General features: G+C 36.8%; 1 protein-coding gene across 11 annotated transcripts in view; it reads left to right on the top strand.

The window, feature by feature from the left end:
* Positions 1-20,769, top strand: part of CABCOCO1 (ciliary associated calcium binding coiled-coil 1) — a 225,904-nt gene that overhangs the window by 158,872 nt on the left and 46,263 nt on the right. For 4 of the 11 annotated variants that reach the window (XM_021269566.4, XM_038181623.2, XM_038181624.2 and 1 more), the window contains 4 exons: positions 1,477-1,634; positions 8,265-8,342; positions 9,894-10,064; positions 20,456-20,625. In XM_021269566.4, the coding sequence (XP_021125241.3) occupies positions 9,997-10,064; positions 20,456-20,625 (238 nt within the window). In that variant the 5' untranslated portion in view covers positions 1,477-1,634; positions 8,265-8,342; positions 9,894-9,996. Of the gene's footprint in view, positions 1-1,476; positions 1,635-8,258; positions 8,343-8,465; positions 8,485-9,893; positions 10,065-10,614; positions 10,773-17,381; positions 17,495-20,455; positions 20,626-20,769 lie in introns of those variants that run through there. The other 7 variants (XR_005266806.2, XM_072040063.1, XM_038181622.2 and 4 more) reach the window with 5 other exon arrangements.

The raw sequence follows: 20,769 nt of genomic DNA, 5'->3' as shown, positions 1-20,769 counted from the left end.
GACCCTGAGTCAGCTATCCTCCAAGTGGCCTGAAGCTGCTTTATCCTGTATCACTGCCAGTGTGCTTGGGAAGCTCACGCCACTCTAGAGGGACTTTGGTTACTGCTAGGGAGGGGGATGTTGGAGCAGCTGCTACACTTTGTGCTCTGGCACCCTGCTAGTGGATGGCTGTAGGGCCACTGTGACACAGCCACAGTACCTCTTGGCTTATTCAGGCTGTGCTTCAACCCATTTCAAACCTTAGAGTCTTATGGTGGTACAGGCACTGTAGAGTGATAGATCCTTGGGGAGAATCTGAGCCTTCGCCAGCTAGACTGGGAAGCTGAAACATGCAGCGGTATCGGTTGGTTCCTAGCAGTGGAAACATTGTCCTGGTGAAATCACATAGAGCTCAGTGGCCTTACAGTGCATTTATATGCATTTTAAGTAGAGTGAATCACAGAAGTAAAGGATAAAGAGAACAAATGCTGACTTCACCAAGATTTATAACATATCAAAACCCAGGAGAAAAATTTGCGGTAATGATCTAGCAGATGAAAATAAGTTGCTTTGCATTACAAATGGACAGTTTACATTACAAAGCCACTATCCCGTATTACACAATATTCATACATTATATAACGTACTCCCTATCTCAAGTGGATAAATAACATTAGCACAAAGCCGAGAAGATTTATGGCAATGAATCTCTCTTACTCTTTTCCGACTAAGTTTTTCTGCAAGTATTTCTATCAAATATGAGCTACCTCACCAGCCAAGCTAATTCTTGGAGTAACTCCCTTGGCTCCAGTGGAAGTACTCCAAAGATGATTTTGTAGCTGAACGCTACATTAGGTCATGCATCGAATAGATGGATGTTAAAAAAGAAGTACTAATGCTAATTGGCAATGACATCACCCTATCACTCCAGAGCAAGTGGATTGCTTCTAGCCTTCCTTACAGTTACCTTTATCAAAGGCCAGTCATTTCTCTTTTTCTGTTGTTGCTGTTTCTACTCTAAAGCAATTAGGTCCTTGAAAACTATTTTCCCTTTCATCTGAAGAACAATTCTGCTCATGTTTTCAGTGTGACTAGGAGCTAAAATGCCTTTGCTTGTTCAGATAAAAGTGTACCATTGTATTTACACTGCCTGTCACCTTGTAATTGAAGATCTCAAAGTATGCTGCCAACCTTATGCCTCGTAACACTCAGAAGGTAAACAGGTACCTTTATAGGTATTTTAATGGACAAGATAAAATAAAACTCTGTCTTGCCTTAACAAATCTAATGGGTTTAGAGTGTTTGAATGTTGGGAATTGTTTTTGTACAGTCACATACAACTTGTTCCATCTGTGGAAATCTGAATACTGATGGAGGGTGCGCATCTAAGTGGATTTTAAGTTGTGGGTAGGGGTTACATCAGCACAGTGACTGTTTTTTTATGGTCCCAGATCTGTTGCAACAAGCTGTTACATTTCTTATTAACATGTGTTTCAGATCACTGCAGAATTATTGCATCATCATACAAATGATCAATGCTCTTTTGAATCCATGAGGGAACCAGCTATAAAATGTAACTGCATATGAAAAAATTCAGAATTTTAAATGGGAGCTGCTGCTAACGGGCTCATAGGAAAACTCAACTCTATACTGAGGTGAGAAAAATGTCTTCATGGTTTTCAAATTTCTGATCCAATTTTTCCAGAGAAATCAGCAGCTTTTATCAAGATAAAAAAAAAAATCCAAAGTTGTTGTAATTATGCGTGTACAGAAGTCCAGGAAATGTAGGAAATCTTGAAATTATGAGAAAAGAGTTTGATTTTCTATTTAATATTTAATTTCATTGACACACACCCATAATTAGCAAAAAGCTAAATTGTGCCTGAGCTTTTCAAAATGCATATGGACTGACATTACGTAGGAACATTTTCAGTCTTAAAGGAATAAAATTGAGAAAATGGCAAGCAATCAGAAACAAAAGTTACATTACATGCCTAACTATTGTATCTATAGTGGCCACTACTACTCCTATTATAATACACAAGAGAATTTGAAAGCATTTAGATTTGCTTTTCCAGCTGACAATCTGCCGCAGGTGCTGTGCTATTATAAATAACTATTCAGCTGTTATGCATTATTGTCTAAATCACCATTTTGAACCTGAAGTATAAGCTGTACAACCCATAGATCAAATCTAAGAAATTGGCTCTTGTTTACAATGTAGTTATTTTAAAGGAAGAAAATACCCAGGAAATCAAACTCGCAAAGAATTTTAATTATGCTACTTGTTCCTAGGAGCAGTATTACAGTTTTACATTCCAACACTGCGTGCATGGGAAATGAAATACACAACACCTGTTAACAATACATACTCTGATGAATGCTTGGCTAAAAACTGGTTTATGGATTTTTTTTAATTATATAGGGTGGAGAAAAAGAAGATTGATTCCTTTTTTTCTTTTCCATGACTAGCCAAATATTACCAACTTAGTGTAATGATTTACATTTTATTAACACCAGATGAAATCATATGGAGAATTTTTCTGGACTGATGCATAAATAATTATGATTATTTTACCATTATTGCACAAGTAGAAATGAATTCATGCATAGTAGCAATATGTGTAGGTAAGACTGGAAAAATGGCTTCCCATATAATCCTCTATTTGCAGGCTCTGATTTCTTTAGAAGTTCTCATTTGGCATTGAAAATTTACAGAGCTGAGTTCTACTTAAAAAATGTTTTATTTGGATTGCATTCAATTTCTCTATATTTTCAAAAATATTTTTTCACTGTGGCTGTGAGGAAAAATATTCCTTGTATATGTACATAAAACATCTAGTTACAGTTTACACTTTAAAACACAGCAGAGGCAGTTAAAATTTAAATAGTCATTTATCAAGAGTAATGTCTTTGTTGGCTTGGGTACCATGGAAAAGGCAGTAACCAAAAACTAATGTATGATCCATATGATAGCATAAAAGCAGGAGGTAGAAGAAACATCAGACAGTGCTTGATAGGTCCAGGAGATAAAACTAAGTCAGCTATGTGTAGGAAAGACTATAATCATCTTTTGAAGCCAAATCTGCTTTTGGAGCTTGCTCTTTTTTCATCAAAGGCAGTTTCAGAATTGATATCTGAAGGAGTAGAGGAAGAAACCATGGTTGAAAGAGCACTCCCTGATCCTACATTTTGGGGACTTTACATTTTTACTGCATTCAAGTTCTAATTGCTAATTATGTAAATAATGGCGCAGTTCAGCCATCCTTGCGTAGGCTGAATTCCTCTGGGCTTTGATGTAATGTGATGAGCTGCTGTCCTGTTTAGGTGGCTGCAATGCAGAGTTCAGGGGGCCGTGACTGGGGATTTCAACAGGCAGATGCATTGCTGGGTTCTGAGCAAAACCGAAGGTTGAGGAGAAGACTGGAAATACTAGTCATGCAGCCTTAAAAGCTTTGTGCTTCTGAAGACAAATGCTTTTATTGCAGAATTCCCAAGGAACAAAGGAAGTCATGGCCTTTGCAAAGTACACAAATGGAAGAAACACTTGTATACAAAGTCTGACTCACAGCTCATGTAAAGAATATGACAAACTTCTCAGTATAATTCACTAACTGTAACTGATGTCCTTTCAAATGCTATCCTCAGAAGCAGTTTCTGTTGGAGCTATTTTGTTCTTTTGCCGCAGACTGTTTTTAAAGAATTATGGGAAATGACAACAAAAGAATCAAAGTTCAGTTTTTCACAGATGAAACTACAGAATGTATGGAGTACTGTAACCCTGTCAGACAAGTGAGTAAATTATATCTTGGTTGCAACAATGCACCACTTGCTGAATATCAATAAGGATATGTTCCCTTCCTTAGAGTAAAAATAATATTTGCTGTTAATATAAATAGTTCTGAATAACCCTGGCAGTATATGCACGGATGCCAAACAGCATTAAAACTTGAGCAGGATGTCATGTTTCAGTTGTGAGAAAGGGAAAGACTGTGTTAACAGATGTTAAAACAAGGAGGATGATTCACTTACGATGTTTTACGGTAATGAAACTCCATTAAATTCTATCATCTTTCTTCAAATTTCTCTTCTAGCAAATGAGAAGAGCATAAGCTCATGTTCAAGGAACAATCCTAAACAGTACACAGAGGCTTTCATTCTGTTTCTGAATTTCCTGTGATAAGCATGTGGGTAACTCTGCTCCCGCTGGACCAAAATACACTATAGCTCTGCTGTCGGAAGTATCAGTCAAGTCGATACTCCTGGGTGCTCAAGCTGAGAGAAATAGTGGCTCTACGAGCTAAGTGCCATCCCTGTCTTCCTTTGAATTTTGAGCTCCAAGATACTGAAGAACTCGAGGAATGGGTTAGACTGGGTTAGACTAACTCATTAGACTTCCATTCTCTGAGAGGCTAATGTTAGATTCTGCCTTAACTAAATCAATAAATTACTTTAATAGAGATCTTATTGGAAACATTTGACCCCAGTTTTAGAAAAAAAAAGAATACATGGATGTTCCTCGTGACATCACAAGCAGAGCTGATGTGCAGTTAAAAGTACAAATATATGTGCTGGCCTCAGGTCCTCTGCTCAATGAGTTTTATTTTTACGAGTAATATACTTACAATCTCTAGAGCTCTCCAAATTCATTTTTTACATGCAACTACATAATCTTTTTAGAGTGAATATGGACATTAACTCCTCCTTGCAGCTCTGTATAAACATCTGCTGGCACAGCAGATATTTCAAATTCAGAATCCAGGAAGGAAAGTGCTCCCAGGACTGATTACTGAGTTATATACCCTTTTATTTTAATGTACTCTGCCAAGAAGAGTCCATAACATCAAATGAGTCAGGGAAGAAAAGGGCAAGGGCAATAACAAACAGCTTCATTGTAATTTTAACCATATTGCCTAGTGATCACGGAATAACCTTTATGCTTAAATATTTAAGGAGACTATGTGGACACATTCTTCCTTCCTGAGTGTGTTCATCCACTCACTGGGATTTGTACTCTAGATTCCAAATACACTAAGAGAAGACACGTGCACAGTCTACTCCATTTTTACTACTTGTTTCTGGTGCCAGGGACACTTAGTATTTTTGCTGGACTTCACAGTGACAAATTCTGCTGTCTTGAATAGACCCCACTTTGTGAAGTGGAGGAACACTTGCCATGCAGACTCCCCGGGTATTGTTGTTATAGTTGTGATCTTGCTCCAAGACATCACTTAAATATTGTAATATATCCCAGTAATTCAGGCTTGCTAGTCCATACTACGTAAGGAAAGGAATAGTAGGATGTTTTGCAAGCTGTTTGTGTAGTTTAATAAGGACATTGCTCACAAAACACAAACAAAAAATACAGTCAGTTTAAATTGGAAATAGTGATGTACTTAAAGTTGCACACAGATTTAGGCTGGCATAAAAGTCACAGGGCATTTTTTTCAAAAGATGGTTTCATATGCTCCCGTATACAAGCCAACTTGTGTCTTGGGTAATTATAGCCTCCATATTGAAAATCTGCCTGTAATTTCAGCTGGATGCATTTTTTCACTTACTTCTCTAGATTGTTATATGTTATTCTAAAAGCTGGTTAATATCATATGGAGAAGGTGGCAAAAAATCAATAGAGCTACACAACAAAGACATGAAAGAAGTAAAATATGAAATCTCTGACAGAAATGATGTTCCCATTTGGGGGCAAAAGGGCAGGGACAACGGAATCAGTGAATTTATATTTTTTTCCCCAGTCTTTGTGTGTTATTAAGATGTAATAATAGTTTTGGGTTTTTGCTTTACACGGTAGTACAACTCTATTTTCATTGGTCTGCCAACAGACTGAAACAATAGCTCACATTGCAAAGCCAGTTTTGACTACCTAAATGAAATTTGAATATAGTTTGCCCAAAAGACGAATGTCTGGTCTTTTGCATGGATTGTAATATTCCAGTTCTCGCAAACTTGTCAAAATTAATGCTAGTTTATATATTTAGAAAAGACATACAGGAAATGGAAATCTGAGATCAAAAAGTGATTTGAAAGCACTTGAACAAAGAATGTATATATATGTGTGTGTGTGTATATATATTATATAGAAACAATATATATTGTACATATTTTAAATTATATATAATTTATATCTATCACATAAATAATATGAATATTTAACATTCTACCTAACTGGTATCTCTGATTACCATTGGAATATATGTTGTTTAAATTGGGACATTCCTTCTGGTGATTTTCCTTACTACATTAATTGATATGATATGCACTAAACAGCTTGTCCCCCTGAAGAATTTAAATGGTGAAATGATACTTTCCTACATGCTTCATAATAAACCCAAAGGCCTGAATTAAACTTCTGTTAAATTATTTGCTTGTTCATTGTTGCCAGACTACTCATGGCTCTGTAAGACTTAGAAAGACGACTCCTGTCCTGAGGGGCTTAGAGTCACTCAGTGGTCAGTGCCATTCTTTTTGTGTCAGCCTTGAATTTGGGAATTCTTAGTATATTAGTTTTGCCTGAATGCTGACTCTGAGAAGTCAATTAGACTTAGATAGATTTTGGTTTTATTTTAGCAATTGGTGACATAGGAGGTAGATGGTCTGAAATAGTTACCCTCTAAATTATCCATATTGTTTTATCATATGCATCATCTCATGGTTTAGATTCTTGAACTAAAAAGTACTTGGAGAAAATCCTAATCTTTCTTAGTTCATATTGATAGCATGCTGCAGTGTTATATGCACATTTACTTACTTCTACAGTTTAATACATGGTAAGAGACTGTCTTGAACTACTGGGTTAAATAAATTCATATTTCTTCTTGAAGTTCTTGTTGGCAGGAAGAAGTATAAGTCCCCTGGAGATGGGCTACATGTCCTTTTAAGTCTTTTCTATCTAATTTCTCGGATTTCTATGAACCTAAATTCATTTTCTTGGCACTAGATATAGCAGTCTTTTGGCTAAGATCAAGAAAAGAATCAATCTAATATTTGCTTTTATCCTTCATTGAGCCACTTCTCTTTATAGGGAGAGGATAATGGAATCATTGATAGAATACATGTTTTACTTCTCTCATTTCTCTGTGGATTGTTTTGAATAATTGAAAAATTATGATTTGCTAAATTTAACTTGCACTTTCTTATTGCTGGGCCAAGTACTAATGTTATGAGTCTCTCAAAATCACTATCAAATCACATGGAAATATCTCCTACATTTTAATTAAATAGAGAGGGAGGGATTCTGAGGGAGCTACGTTGTATTGAAGAATGGTGAACCCAAAGCACTTTCTCCCCTTAAGTAACTCAGGATTCTGTCCACCCTGTTGCTGATACACCGAAGCAGGTATCCTCTTGTAGTTGCTACGGTCATTACTTTAATTGGATATTGTCTGAGAAAGGGCAAAATTACCTTTTTGTTTTGGAAACAGGTTTCTCCGACAACCTAGGATTTATGTGCTTCTTTTTCTAGTACATAATCATGCCCTGGATTTTTTTCTGAAGATATATGATATGTAAAACAGAAGAACATTACCTAGAGGGAATACTGTTCCCTGGATAGAATAACTGTGATGAATGTTATAAAGGAGTCAGGAGAGGATGATTAATTGCTATGCTAATGCACCTATGTACAATAATGCACAACTTGTTATTAAGAGCCATGTAACACTAATGTACTGTTGCTTTCACAAATTATCCATTTGTTACTAAGGGAGTCAAACCCAAATACTGTGTGCATGATCTTCATGCTTGTCCATGTTTTTTTGATCTTTGTCTCACAGGGCAAGAAATCAAGCAATTTGTTGTCATGAGGGTTGGCAGCAAGGGGAACTATATGTCCATCTGGTGTTGTTGTATCAAGCAAAGCTCCAATAGGAATTTCAATTTGCTTTTCAACCCGAATTTGCCTACATATAGTTACCATGCTTGGTGATGCTTAACTAAAGGTGAATCGAAACACGTTTGCAACTGAACGTTTTCATAAGATCTCTATCAATAGAAGGACATGTGAATAGGCTTGGGAGTTTAGAAGAACTTTGCATTTTAAAATAAAGCTACTGAACATTCATTCCTGAATTCTGCTTAAACTACATATTTTCCTGAAATCCAAGGACTTCTGCCAAGAAGTAAAAAAAAAAAAAAATAAAAAAAAATCACCTTGGTTAATGAGAACTTTGAGAACTTTGGGGGACTTGGTGGAATATTTTGGAGAGCTCTCTTGCAGTTGCTGTTTTTTAATTTTTATATTTGTTTGTTTGTTTTTTCCCCAGTCGCAGGTGGCCTACCACTGACAAGTCCCTGCAGCTGTGTGCAGTTGTGATCTTTCCCCTTCTGTCACAGACTTCGTGAAGCATGTAAGTCTCCTCCATCTTCAAAAGAAGTGATAAAGTAAGGAAGAAAGTATTTCTAGGAAGACATCATGCTTCACAGCATCATTAGCTGTGACCTGATGAAAATTGGGAAGAACAAACAGATCTTTATCAAGCCCCAGACAGGGTGAGTGTAAGTGGGCCACATAGTTAGCTACAACGAGATAGAGGCTGTCCAGGCACTGTGAGCTGAAAAGGATTAACCAAAAACAAAAGTAAGAAGAGGAAAACATACCCTCTGTGCTAAGTGATACTAGCCTTGGCAAAGCAATCTCAGAAACTTGAACTCTGGTTCCTCTTCAGATCACTATAGAAGAGCACTTATTTTGTAATGCTTTGTAAGACCAGACTCTCAAATATGGACTGTCTAAATTATACATGCTGCAACATTCTCAGAGACAGACCTTTTCATCTAACACAGCTACACAGAGAAGGAGATTTTCTTGTCTGACCTGGAGTGTCTGTGACCATTAGCAATCAAAGTCACCCATGGTTGCCCATGGTAGGAAAGGACTAAACCAGACTTTTAAGACCACTACTTCTGTTGTACTTACAAGTCATGCTTTTGAAGGAAATGAAAATGAGCCTTCTTAAATACTCACATGTATATACAAATGTGGGTTATGTAAACATGAAGGATCCAACAGAAATTAGAAGGAATGGTTATTAAACCTGCTGCTGTTGAATCTTTTTTGTTAGTGTCTTTTATTTTTATTTTTATTTTTCCCCATATATATTTTCAATATCTAACATTTGTGATGCTATCTAAATATTTAAATTTTAAAGTAGGAAGTTTAGTAGCTCACTGCTGGAAATAACGGGGTGAGTTTCAAATCAGTTCTCAGCTTCAATCAGCTTACTCAGTTCATGTTTTGCATAAGCAAGGATACAGTCCAGGGCTGGGTCTTTTAATACTAAATAAGAGAAATGGAGTGGGTTCCTCTTGAAGGCATTGAGCCTTCATGTCTTTTACATGGAAAATGTTTATGGAAGTCAGTAAGTATTTTCAGTACCAGAGGAATGCTGGGTTATGTCCAAAATCTACCTGTTACTGACTAGATTATCAGAATGAATGTATACAGTGTTATATTGCATCCAAACATCACATTTAATTCCCCAGTTTTTACACCTTACTGCATGCAGTGCTTGCAGCTCTGAATAATGTTCTTATTTGGTTAGATTTATATACACAGTAAAAAGGGAAGTAACTGCAGCTGTACTGCTGTCAGCTACAGAGCACGGCACAAATTGTAGGAATTCACAGTGTGGGCTCTGCACAGAGCTAAGCAATTCTTTAAAATACCATGAATAATTCTAGAACACACTGCAGGATACAGCTCTCTGAACTGCATTCAAACAGATTTCTGACTCCTTTTGGAAGCGTGATTGGTGTACGTGTGTCAGTGCAGGTCAGGCTGTTTGAGAAGGAAGAGTTGCGTACATGTTGAATCTCAAACTGCATCAGAGTCACAGTGGGTAATGAATGGGCAGGTTCTAGTCTCTCATGATACAAGTACTGGGCTTGGTGTTTTACAGGGTGTGAGAAACCAATGATGACAACCTTCAGAAAGTGGCAAACTGCTCAGAAACAGTAGCAGACTTTGAAACAGCTGCAGAAATCCCATGAGGTCCTTTCTTTATGCGGGGCAGTGCAAAGAAATTGTTTTGTCATAGCAGCTCCCTCAGCACATCAATAAACTTTGCGAAGTAAGTTTGCTTTTTCTTTGTTCTTGTTACTGTTCACCCACCAAATGCTTGTGTTTTATTTGATCTTGCAGGTAAGTGCCGTTACTCTGAATTGTTGCTGCTATGAGTCTGTATGTCACGGCAAACCAACAGAGAAAATGCTTCAGCCTAGCTTTTTAGTCCTCCTTGTTTAAAAAAGGAAAATAGGACAAAGAGGAGAAATGAGGAAAATTTATGTATGCTGAACATTTTTCCTCTGTAAATCCTAATGAAAAAAAAAAAAAATAGTTCAGTCCCTAAATCATTTCCCACTTACTATAGTTTGTAAATTATTCTGAAATAAGTCCAGATCCTTAGCTAGAGTAAATCTGCGTGCCTGCATCGGTCCAGCAGAGGCCTGCTGCTTTACACCAGCTGCCACCTGACCTACAGTACCGCGTAGCGGCATTCTGAGTGAGGTGTTTAGTTTGAACGTGGCGTCTCCAGAGGCTGATGCGATGTTAGGGCAGCTGCTGGGACAACCGCACGGTGCTGCCCACAGGACTCATTCAGAACAACGCCCGCGCCCCGCGGCGGGCCCTAAGATGGCGCCCGGCAGGGCGAGAGCAGGCGCTGGGGCCGCGCGGGAGGAGCTTCGGGGCCCGCCCCGTTCCCTGGGCGACGGCGACGCCGATCCCGGGCACCATGGCGGAGGCGGAGGCGGCGGAGGCAGGCAGCCCGCCCGGGCAGGTAGCACCCCGCCGCCCCGGACCTTTCCCGTCGCCTTCCCTCAGCCTGCCGGGCAGGGTGCGAGGCGCTGAGGCGGGGCAGCGCCCGCCCTTTCCCTAGCGGTCCCCCCTCGCCTCGCCTCGCCTCACCTCGTTCTCGTTTCCTTCTCTGTTCTTGGCTCTTTTAATTGAATTTTATTTTTAAAGCCTTTATTAAGCTTCTGAACGCTTAAAAAGAAAGGGTGGGTGTTAAAAATCCTTTCTGAGGGTCAAAGGAACGCAGCGTGAAGGTTTATTCCTGTGTGACCTCTTCACGAAAGAGCGTGTAGGGAAGAGAAAGCCATGGGCTCAGTGGAGCAGCTTCCCTGTCAAAAACCCACACAGGGCTTTGAAAACCCACAGAGGGCTTCCAAAACTTGTGGAGGGCTTCAGAAATCCACAGGCCCATCCTTCCTGGGGAAAGCCACCACCAGCCATTCCCCGTCCTCATCCTGGCCTAGCTCAGCGGTGGCTCCCCCCTCTTCTTCTGCAGTTTCTGTTGGGGTTTATAATTGTTAAAAGGATGTATTTTCATACCAACAATGCATCCCTGTAGTTGCCCACTTGGCTTTTTCATGATGTTAGAGATACCTGAATTTTTGGCTGTTAGTGCAAAGGGCCATGGTTTCCCCCCCGTCTTGCTTCCAGCAACATCGTAAGTTGTATTCCTCACCCTTTGTTTCCCTATGTAGCCAAAGTGCTACCACAGATCCAAATCCACATCATTCTCCTCAATATTTGCTCCTTTTCATATCTTTGTCTGCATTATTATTATTTATTGTGGTTTTTGACTTCGTTGGTGGAGGTGTGATTTCTGACACAGGTACCTCACTGGTATCAGGAGTCTGAGAACACAAGCTATTCCTCCCACGAACATAGGAGGTGTTGCTTCAGCTCAAAATTTCTCTCTCGAGTCTGTCTATAAGGCTGTAGTAACCTCGAGGTCATTTTCTTGAGGTGGAACTTCTTTGTTGTCTCAGATGGCAGAGAAGTTACTGTGGCTGTTGCTGAAGTGATTAATTGCTTTCAGCCACTGTAGGTTTGCGTCTGTTGGCAAAAAACTACCATAACAATAACTGGTACGAAAAATAGGTTTACTTAAATAAATCCTCTTCTATGTAAAATGTATTAATACATATTTTAATGCTTTATGATATATATATATATATATATATAAGCATTTTTCACAGTATACTTCTTACTAGTGTTATTATTGGTAAATATTACGGTTGTTGGGAAGAGCGTAACAAGGGGGTAATGCAGTCAGTCAGATCTTAGTGAAAGGACGCAAGGTGTGCTGCATGGGAAAGGACAGGCTGTCAGAATATATTGTACATCTATATGAAATGTAGCACTGAAATTTTTGTCTTTATTACTTCATGGCTTTATAAAAGGATTCTTTATAGATTTTTTTTCATGTGTTTTCTGTTTCCTATATATTGTTTGTTTTATACATGATGGCTTACCTTAGTGATAATTCCTACTATCCCTTATGATTTAATTTTATTGCAAACCCTGTGGAATTCTGCTTTTTTAATATTTTTTTTTTAATATATATTTTTATTGTATAGTCTCCAGTTTTGGCTGAGGCTGGCATGTTCAATATATAAGCCACAGAGAACATTGTATTCTGCCACTATTTTTGTTTTATTGAGAAAATTCCTCTTGAATTAAAATATTTTTTTAATGGCTCAGACTTGTAATTACTTTTAGCAGAAAGAATGTCACAAAACCTGAATCCTGTTCTTAGCAAGTCTTGTTGCTGCTTTATTTTTAAACATTTTTTTCTTTCCTTTTCTTTTTTTTTTTTTTTTCTATTAAGTAGTCTGCAGCAGCGAAAATGTGAGTAAAGTCTAAAGCCATTTGGTACATTTGGTCGCCCATATGTCTTGACGCTTGGATTGTGTGTATTTTTTTTAATAGATTTTGTTATTAAGAGGATACCATCAGCTTCTGTTGTTCATAATGGTCCTCTGAATGCTTTCCTCACATAAAGGTTTTATTTTTCTCATTTGGCATATCTGCATGTTTCGCTTTTGAATGTAATTGAAATTAGTGTGCTATTCTTGTGTATTTCCTTATGTGTTTAACAACAAAAGAAATACTGTGACTAAAAATAACAACTATTGATTTTAACTTCCTATTGTGGGAGCAGACAAGTGGGGCTTTTTTTTTTTTTTTTCCCCGTTTCTGCCTTAACTATTTAGGTAGACAGCTTCAAGATTTTCTGCTTCTGCTGAAGTATTTGACAGCTTGATAACAAAATGCATATAATAATACAAATAACAGCCTGTGTTGCTATTTTTTTTCATTCCCATTTTGATTAAAGTTGTAACTGATATGCGACACTGTTTCAGGATACATCTGTACTGCTGTCAGCAGTATTGCTCAGAGCGAGGTAGCTGAGCCAGCTTTAAATGAACTAGTTCAGTACTGGAAAGTATCTAGCTGTGGCAGCAGAGTTTAGTCCAGTCTCATTTCCCTGATGGAGTGAGGAGGTTCTCAGGTTCCTTACGCTTCAGGTATTTGCTATAATTTGAGAGAGCTGGCAACCCATTCCTTTGTGAATATACTTTTGAAAATCATGATTTTGCAAAAGCATGCTGTTGCATTTTCAAGCAAGTGCAAATAAGTGGCATCTTCAGCAAGAGCAGAGGCCTCAACCAAAAGGACAAGATTATTTCCTTTCAGAAGCAGCGGTGCTAATTTCTATTTTTGTGTTTCAAGGTTTTGTCACTCTGGAAAGTCCCTCGCTAAAACTGGAGATAGTGGGGCGTCTTTTCTAATCATTTTTTGTTTGCTTTGTTTTGTTTTATAGTTCTTCCCCACCCCAAATGCGAAACTTTCTGCAGCTTACTATTTATCACTCTTCTGTTATTATTTTCTGTTTCACAGTGATTTGTAAACATTGGCTGAGAGATTCAAGGATCTTGTTCTTTTGTTGTCGAATATCTGATTTGGTATTTTGATTGGATGCTGTTGACAAGGGGTGCCCAAAGCATTTGGAGTGACATACAGAACAGCCAGAAAAATATTATGCATTCAGAACAGCTAAGAATTATTTGAAGGAAAATAAAACATAAAGGAACAAATAATTCCCTTGTAGTAGTCTATTTTTAAATAGGTTAAGTCTATTGCTTTACAGTGTATGTTGGTAGAGTGGTTTTTTTTTCTGTTGTTTTTTTTTTTTTTTTTTTTTCCCCCCACTGCACATGAGGATAGTATTACCAGAATTAAATCAATTTGGATTACCTCTGTCAGTTACAGTTGTTAACAGTAAGAGGAAAGATAAATTCTCTGACAGCAGTGAACATGCAAAAAACAACTTCCCTTTGATTTTTCAGTGGTGGTTAAAGACTGCAATCGAAAGACAAAAGAGTATTTTACCAAAGGAATGATAAACTTTCAGTGGGGCTCTGCCCAAACAGAAGTTTTCCACTAATGTGGGATCATGTAGGGGCCTCGTGGACTTAAAGTACCTTTTAAATTACAGAATCATTTATAATTTTAAAAATTAATGTTCTAGATTACGTGCTTTCTCTCCCATAGTTACTCATCAGTCATTTTGAACTGTATTCCTTGTTATCTAATACCTGCACTTATTGTGGACAGCAGTGCCACAAGTCTATCCTTATTAAAACAGTAAAAAAAAAAAAATTAATTAAAAAAAATGCTTGGGCAGAGGATGAACTTGCTGCTGGGAATAAAGTTACAGACAGGAGGTGATGAAATGCTGCTCTAAAGTAGGCTTTCACCTTGCCATGTAAACTGTCGGATTTTGATGTGCAGATTATGAAGCTTTATCTTCAATACTGAATTGCAATAGCTTGAGTGTCTTGTAAGTTTAAACTTCAAACTTTAGTTGGTTAAAGAGTGTGTTTCTAATTCCACTGGATCTTTTAATGTGTTGAAAGAGATTATAGTAGACTGAGTGCAAAGCACCTGGAGTTATTTTTAAATAAATTTTTATCTTACATAGCTTGTATATTGTTATAATACAACACTATATACTAAGACTTCACCAATTTTTCCTAGAGGTCCTTCTTGCTATTTGTAATTCAGAGAATGAGATGAGCCTTAGCATCAGCATGCTAGGTGTGCTGGGCCTGTCAATACCGGGTAGGTGAGGAAGCTTCATGCTGTAGTAAGGCAGCTACATACTGTAGGCAGGAGGTAATTACTTCATTGGTCAAGCTTTTTCTGACATGATGAATGTGGCCTGATACCTTTCAAGAAGTGGTGAGGAATTAGTTTGGATAGATTCTGGAAATTCAGGTATTTTTTTTCAGATTTTTCAACTTTTTGCCTACTAACTTGTTCCATAGAGCACAAGATGTAAGAAGCGGGAGGGGGGGGAAAAAAAGGCTTTTGGTGCACCTGTACTCTTGCGTGGTACTATCTGCTACTGATAAAGTCCATCATGGTGATTCTTGGGAAATGTTAACATCGTGGTCAGTAAGGTGTTATCAAATGACCAGTAATATGCCATTTATATAATGGTGCAAAAAGCCAGAATAAAGTATCCCATGTATTGGATATTGTGAGAAAAAGGGATGAGCTGATATTCATTCAACTTCCAAAGCATCAATATCAGTTAAAGAGTAACTGATAGTATGAGTTCAGCTCTCACTACTTCTAAAAAATCAATTTTTTGATGTATTTGTAATACTGCTGGTCACTGTGGGAAAGCATTCATATTTTTCCTAATTATTCAAGACTGTCTTTCACTAATTGTATAATGTTCCTTTGTTGAGCTACTCATTCATGTTTTCCTAGCTGGGGCATGCAGCTTCAATTATATCAATATTACTGACTGTAGGGGTATTGCTTTTTATGCTGCATGAAGTATTGCTAATGCAACCAAAAGCAGACTAATGACATGGTCCTAACTCTCTGAAGAAAGCCTTCAAGTGCTTCATTCCTGTTGTTCTGGTAAGACAGTATATCTAAGGCTAACTTCTTTGCAGTTGAGAACAATAATTTTTAATACTAAAGTGCATGTGTGAAGGTACTCTGGCACTTAATTAGAGAGAAAATCTGGTCTGTCCACTAAATGTGATGTTTGTTGCTCTTATTCGTGTTTCATCAGTCTTCGATGCAATTCAGCTTGTCCCAGAGTTTTAAGTATATTTTGCAGTTTGGCAGCAGCAGGGGGAGTAGTGTAGCTTTATTTGGGGGCTCTCCTTGACCAGTGCTAGATTTAGTTGATGATTAATTAGCCCAGAACAATGCTGTTCAGTCTAAATTCATCCATGTTAGGAAATCTTCCTCCTTTTTCAAGCTGAGCTAGAAATGCTATTCTACGTACTTCATCTAGTTGTGCCTCTGTAAAACCTCATGAATGTAAAGATGTACTCAATATGAGTGTTGGGTTTTACTCAGATTTCTAACCAACCTTCAGGTAGGGTACAAACCCTTACCCGCTATTCTTTGAGCTTAGTGGTCCAGACAGATTTTTATTTGCATAGCTGTCCACCTATGTAAACTTTAGCAGCCCAGCTTGGGTGCAAGGATTTGGTGAGAATTTATTTTACATATCAGTTCCTTTTTAAAACTTTGTAAAATGCTTTTGGGTAGTTTCCCTTTTGTATAATACGCAGATCACAGCATGGCTCAGTTAAAATTGATAAAATGATGCTATACATAGTTTTGACCTTTGCTGGGATTGTGTCTGAACATAATTGGCTCATCTGAACTAACTACTGATAACCATTATCAGCGACACCTCTTAACAGAGCAGAGATTGTCCAATAGATAGATGTCTAATGTAATTTTGAATAACTTTACAGATAATGATTTTATAATGTGCTTTGACACCTCAATTCATTGCCTAAATACTCTAAAGTAAACCAGTTATTTTTTCCAGTGTTACGTATATTTCATAGGCTTTTCTTAATGGACACACTAAATAAAGTATCATCAAATGTTCTTACTTTTTGTAAGATGATTGCATAGCTTTTCAAGCTCAGTTTGTTATTCCCCCATAACATGTACACCATTGTATTTCCTGAAAGGAACTGCCTTTTGTGTATTATTGCAAATACACAGACCTTCCCTGAAACAGTAGTGTTGGATTCTTTTATATGTACCTTTGTGTTGCAGCAAATACGTTGAGCTTTCTTGGGTTAAGGCAGAGTAAGTGTGGACAGTAAATTCCCAAAGGGCAGGGTGGAGATCAAATAGTGTCGTAGTGTGTATGTGTGCTCATAATATCCTAAGCAGAAACTGATTTAAAAATTTAGTTATTGTGCAATCTGGTATCATGTTAGTTAAATCTAGATTCATGGATTCCTTGCACTTTTATATTTCTATTGTTTTTACTTACAACTTGATTTAATCTTATGCTGCACACAATATGTCACTATGTTCCCATGTGAATTTAAGATAGAAATACTATTTTCCATGTATCTGCCTAGTGAAAATGTGTTAAGGTATTGTGCTGATGCCTTATAATTATAGCTGTGTTACATTTTGGCATTTGTTGAATTAATCTCTTGCCTACTTCCTCAAAATCAAAATGTTATTTATATAAGTTACTGCCATAATTGAATCAACTTTTAAAAATTATATTCATATGTCTCTATGTGTGTAGGCAGAAGACCAGGATCAGGATGCAGTAGGTGGACAGAAGATTATTAATCAGACATTTCTTTCTCTTTCCCAAATTACTGCTTTGTCAGAACAAAATGTAGAAGGAGTTCAAAAGTGAGTAGCAGTGATAACAATGCTAGAACCAATATTATAATGAAATTAAGTTTATAGACAATTTGATTTTTTTTTTTTTGGGGGGGGGGGGGTAGTTACCACATTAGACTTTAAATCATAAATTATTTAATTGAACAATTAATGTTTCATGAAAGTTATGAAGAAAGCCATTGATCTCGTATCTGCTTTATTTTAGTGTGTTGCCCATATCTTTTGATTTTTCTTCAACTCCTTCCGTCTCTCCCCTGGTAAATATTTCACAATGATGGGGTTTCTGGGTTTGCAGTCTTACTAAATATTCTGTAAATAAAATACTAAGATGTAAATAAGCACAGGCCAATGCTGAGCCTTTTCATAAGTCTCACTTGGTAACTCTTTTGCTAAAACATTTAGGACTCTTTACAGATCCATGAGTTACTGTAAAATCAGAAGGGTTTTAACAGTTCAGAGAGGGATGGAAAGCTTAAAAAGTAGATAGCTATTATGGTGCACTGGGGAAATAGGAGGCAGCCAAAGACTTCTGAAGTAAGCCCATGTTGTCTTCCCTTTAGCAGCACCCTCTCTCATTATTATTGCTTAATAGGAGATGAATTTAGGGGGCCAGGAGTTCAACCTGAAACTCTAGACTTATATTTTTAGAATGGGATTTTCAGAAGTGCCCAAATAATTTAGGAACACTTTTCTCCACTGGTAGATTCTTAAAGAATTGAAAGCCAAAGAGCTGGTTAGAACAGTCTTAACTGTTTTGGGGAGAGAGAAGAAGTAAAAAAAAAAAAAAAAAAAACAACAACAAGAGAACTATCCCTGTCTTTCTGAATACATAGAGTTTTTGAGAGATTAAAATATTATTCTTGAAATATTCTCTTCCTCTCATTTCTCTCTGTTTTGAGGAAAAAAAAACTTCCTTACCTGATGGAATTTATTTTTCCTTTTTAAATTTTTTATTTAATGAAAACTGAAAAAAAAATATTTGTTACCCTTTAAATAATAGTATTTATATTTTTTCATTTATTATTTTCTCTTGAGTGATAAGCCCCTTTCTTCAGAGAAGACTGAAGCATACAACGCAAAGGAGACTAAAATGTACTCGATGATGCAATTTATTGTGAAAATTTCTTGCTAAAATTAAAAAGGAAAGCATTGAAAGGTCATAGTTTTTTCTTAGTCTCAGCTGGTCACATGTATTTATATATATGTGTGTGTATGTATATATATATATATATACATACACACACATACGCACGCACAAGTTAATCATAAAGTACATACTTCATCTGACTGAAGGGGATAGATGCAGGGTATTTTATATACTCTAAGCAGTTTAGCACCAGCACTGAAATTTTGTTAGTGTACAATAGAGCATCATTTCTCTACACAAGAGCATTTTGAAGGCCACAGCTAAGGATGGAAAATCAGAATAGATGATCTGGTTCAGTATGAAAATTTTGATGTCTTGCATTCACATATATATTGGAGTTCTGTACTACTGTCCATTTCCTTAGGACTTGCGCACATCCCATAATGGAAGAAATAGCAATCGATGTAACTAAGAAATCTAAATCACCCATAATTTCCTGATCATTTATAGATACTGTTGTCAATTAGAAGTCTTGCAGAATATTGAAAAAATTAGTTCTGGCATTGTTAGTAGCATCACAGAAAATCTAAATCCCTGAGAAGCTCTGATTATGAAAACACAGAGTTGGCAGAAGCTTCAGAAAGAGAGGATATGGACTGTTTCAAACCTTGGAAAGTTCAGCTGGCCACATTCCACTTCTATTTCAGTACATAGTTAAGTGTTTTTAACTGCCTTGCATGTGTACAGCCGTACAAATTTGTCATGCAGAACAAAGGAGTACATGTTTTAAACAAAACTGATTGGATTATATGCTTTACTTTGTTAGCTATTGAGGCTTTAATTAAAAAAAATAAAAACCAAAAAATTCATCTTACTTGGCAGTGTATCTCAACTGGCTTGATGAAAACCCTGAAAAACTAACAGTTGCCTCTGAGTAGGTCTGATATTAATGCTATTATTAGGAAGGAATGAGAAACGGGGCGGGGGGGGAGACTTCACTCTTGCAGGGGAGGAAAAACTGTGATCACAGCTGGCACCTGTGTAGTCAGGTATAGCTAAGAAACCAAGGATTGCTTTGATGTAAAACTTAACTACCTGAGACATGGTTAAGTTACACCAGAACTGCAAACTGAAGTCCTAGCCCTGATCCCCTATAAACTCTTCATGTGGAAAAATGCATACAATTATTATAAAAGACATAATTAATTCCATGTTTGGATAGAGTAGATGTAAATATGTCAGTAGCATCATAGTCTCCTGGAAGGAAATGTATGTTTCTATAATTATTACTTCTTCAAGTTAAAATAAGTGGAAAATTTTCCAGTGTGCCAGAAAAATAAGATGAGATTCTTCCTAAATGTTCTTACCATTATGAAAGTGGAATGTAAATTTCTAAATATGTTAGATGTTTTTAGTAATTTTATATTGTTTACCTAATTTTTCAGATGCAATTTTTCTTCAGAGTCTATGTGAAAAATAATCACTAATGGAAAGCAAGATCTTTTTTAATATTGTAAACATATCAAAAAATATAGAGAGACTTGTCCCATTTCATCCAATAAACCCCTTCCTGAACAAACACTGGGAATTTCTTTGGGAATTTTGCCTGCATTTCTCTTTGATTTTTGTAAATCTCTTTACTTCATTAATTATATCTTAACATTTAATTAGTGCCTGTTGAAACCTGTAGGTGCTTGCTTACTTTCCTCATTTGATTTTTTCCTCTAACCACCAGTGTTCATATCTAGAAACTGATGTAGCTAAGTTTCTGGAAAATCCATACATGTATATGCGTAAAATACAAATACATGTACAATCACTAAATTAAACTTTGAAACCTCTATTTTTAAAATTTCACTATTTTATTCTGCTTTTTCTTTCAGAAAGCTGGAAGAATTTCTGAATTTTAAACAATTAAAGACATCTTTGAAGGAAGCTATTTTGTTAGATTATTATACTGCTGGATTTTGGTGGGCTAAAGAAAAGAACTTCAGTCTTGTGCAGCTGTCAGGATTCATGGATCTATTAAACTTTCTGTTGGAGAACCTCCGTGGTAAGTATAATTAAAAATGATAAAATAAAAATATCTGAAGTGGAAGGCAAGAATGCTTTCCAGTCATTTTAATAAAGCGGTTTTTAATTGTAAGTCATTGTAAAATAATTTATTTTCCTCTTGAATGTTGTCATGCTATACCTT

Source organism: Anas platyrhynchos, chromosome 6, assembly GCF_047663525.1.
Source record: "Anas platyrhynchos isolate ZD024472 breed Pekin duck chromosome 6, IASCAAS_PekinDuck_T2T, whole genome shotgun sequence".
In the NCBI taxonomy this organism is placed as follows: domain Eukaryota; kingdom Metazoa; phylum Chordata; class Aves; order Anseriformes; family Anatidae; genus Anas; species Anas platyrhynchos.
This window is presented reverse-complemented; position numbering and strand designations above follow the sequence as displayed.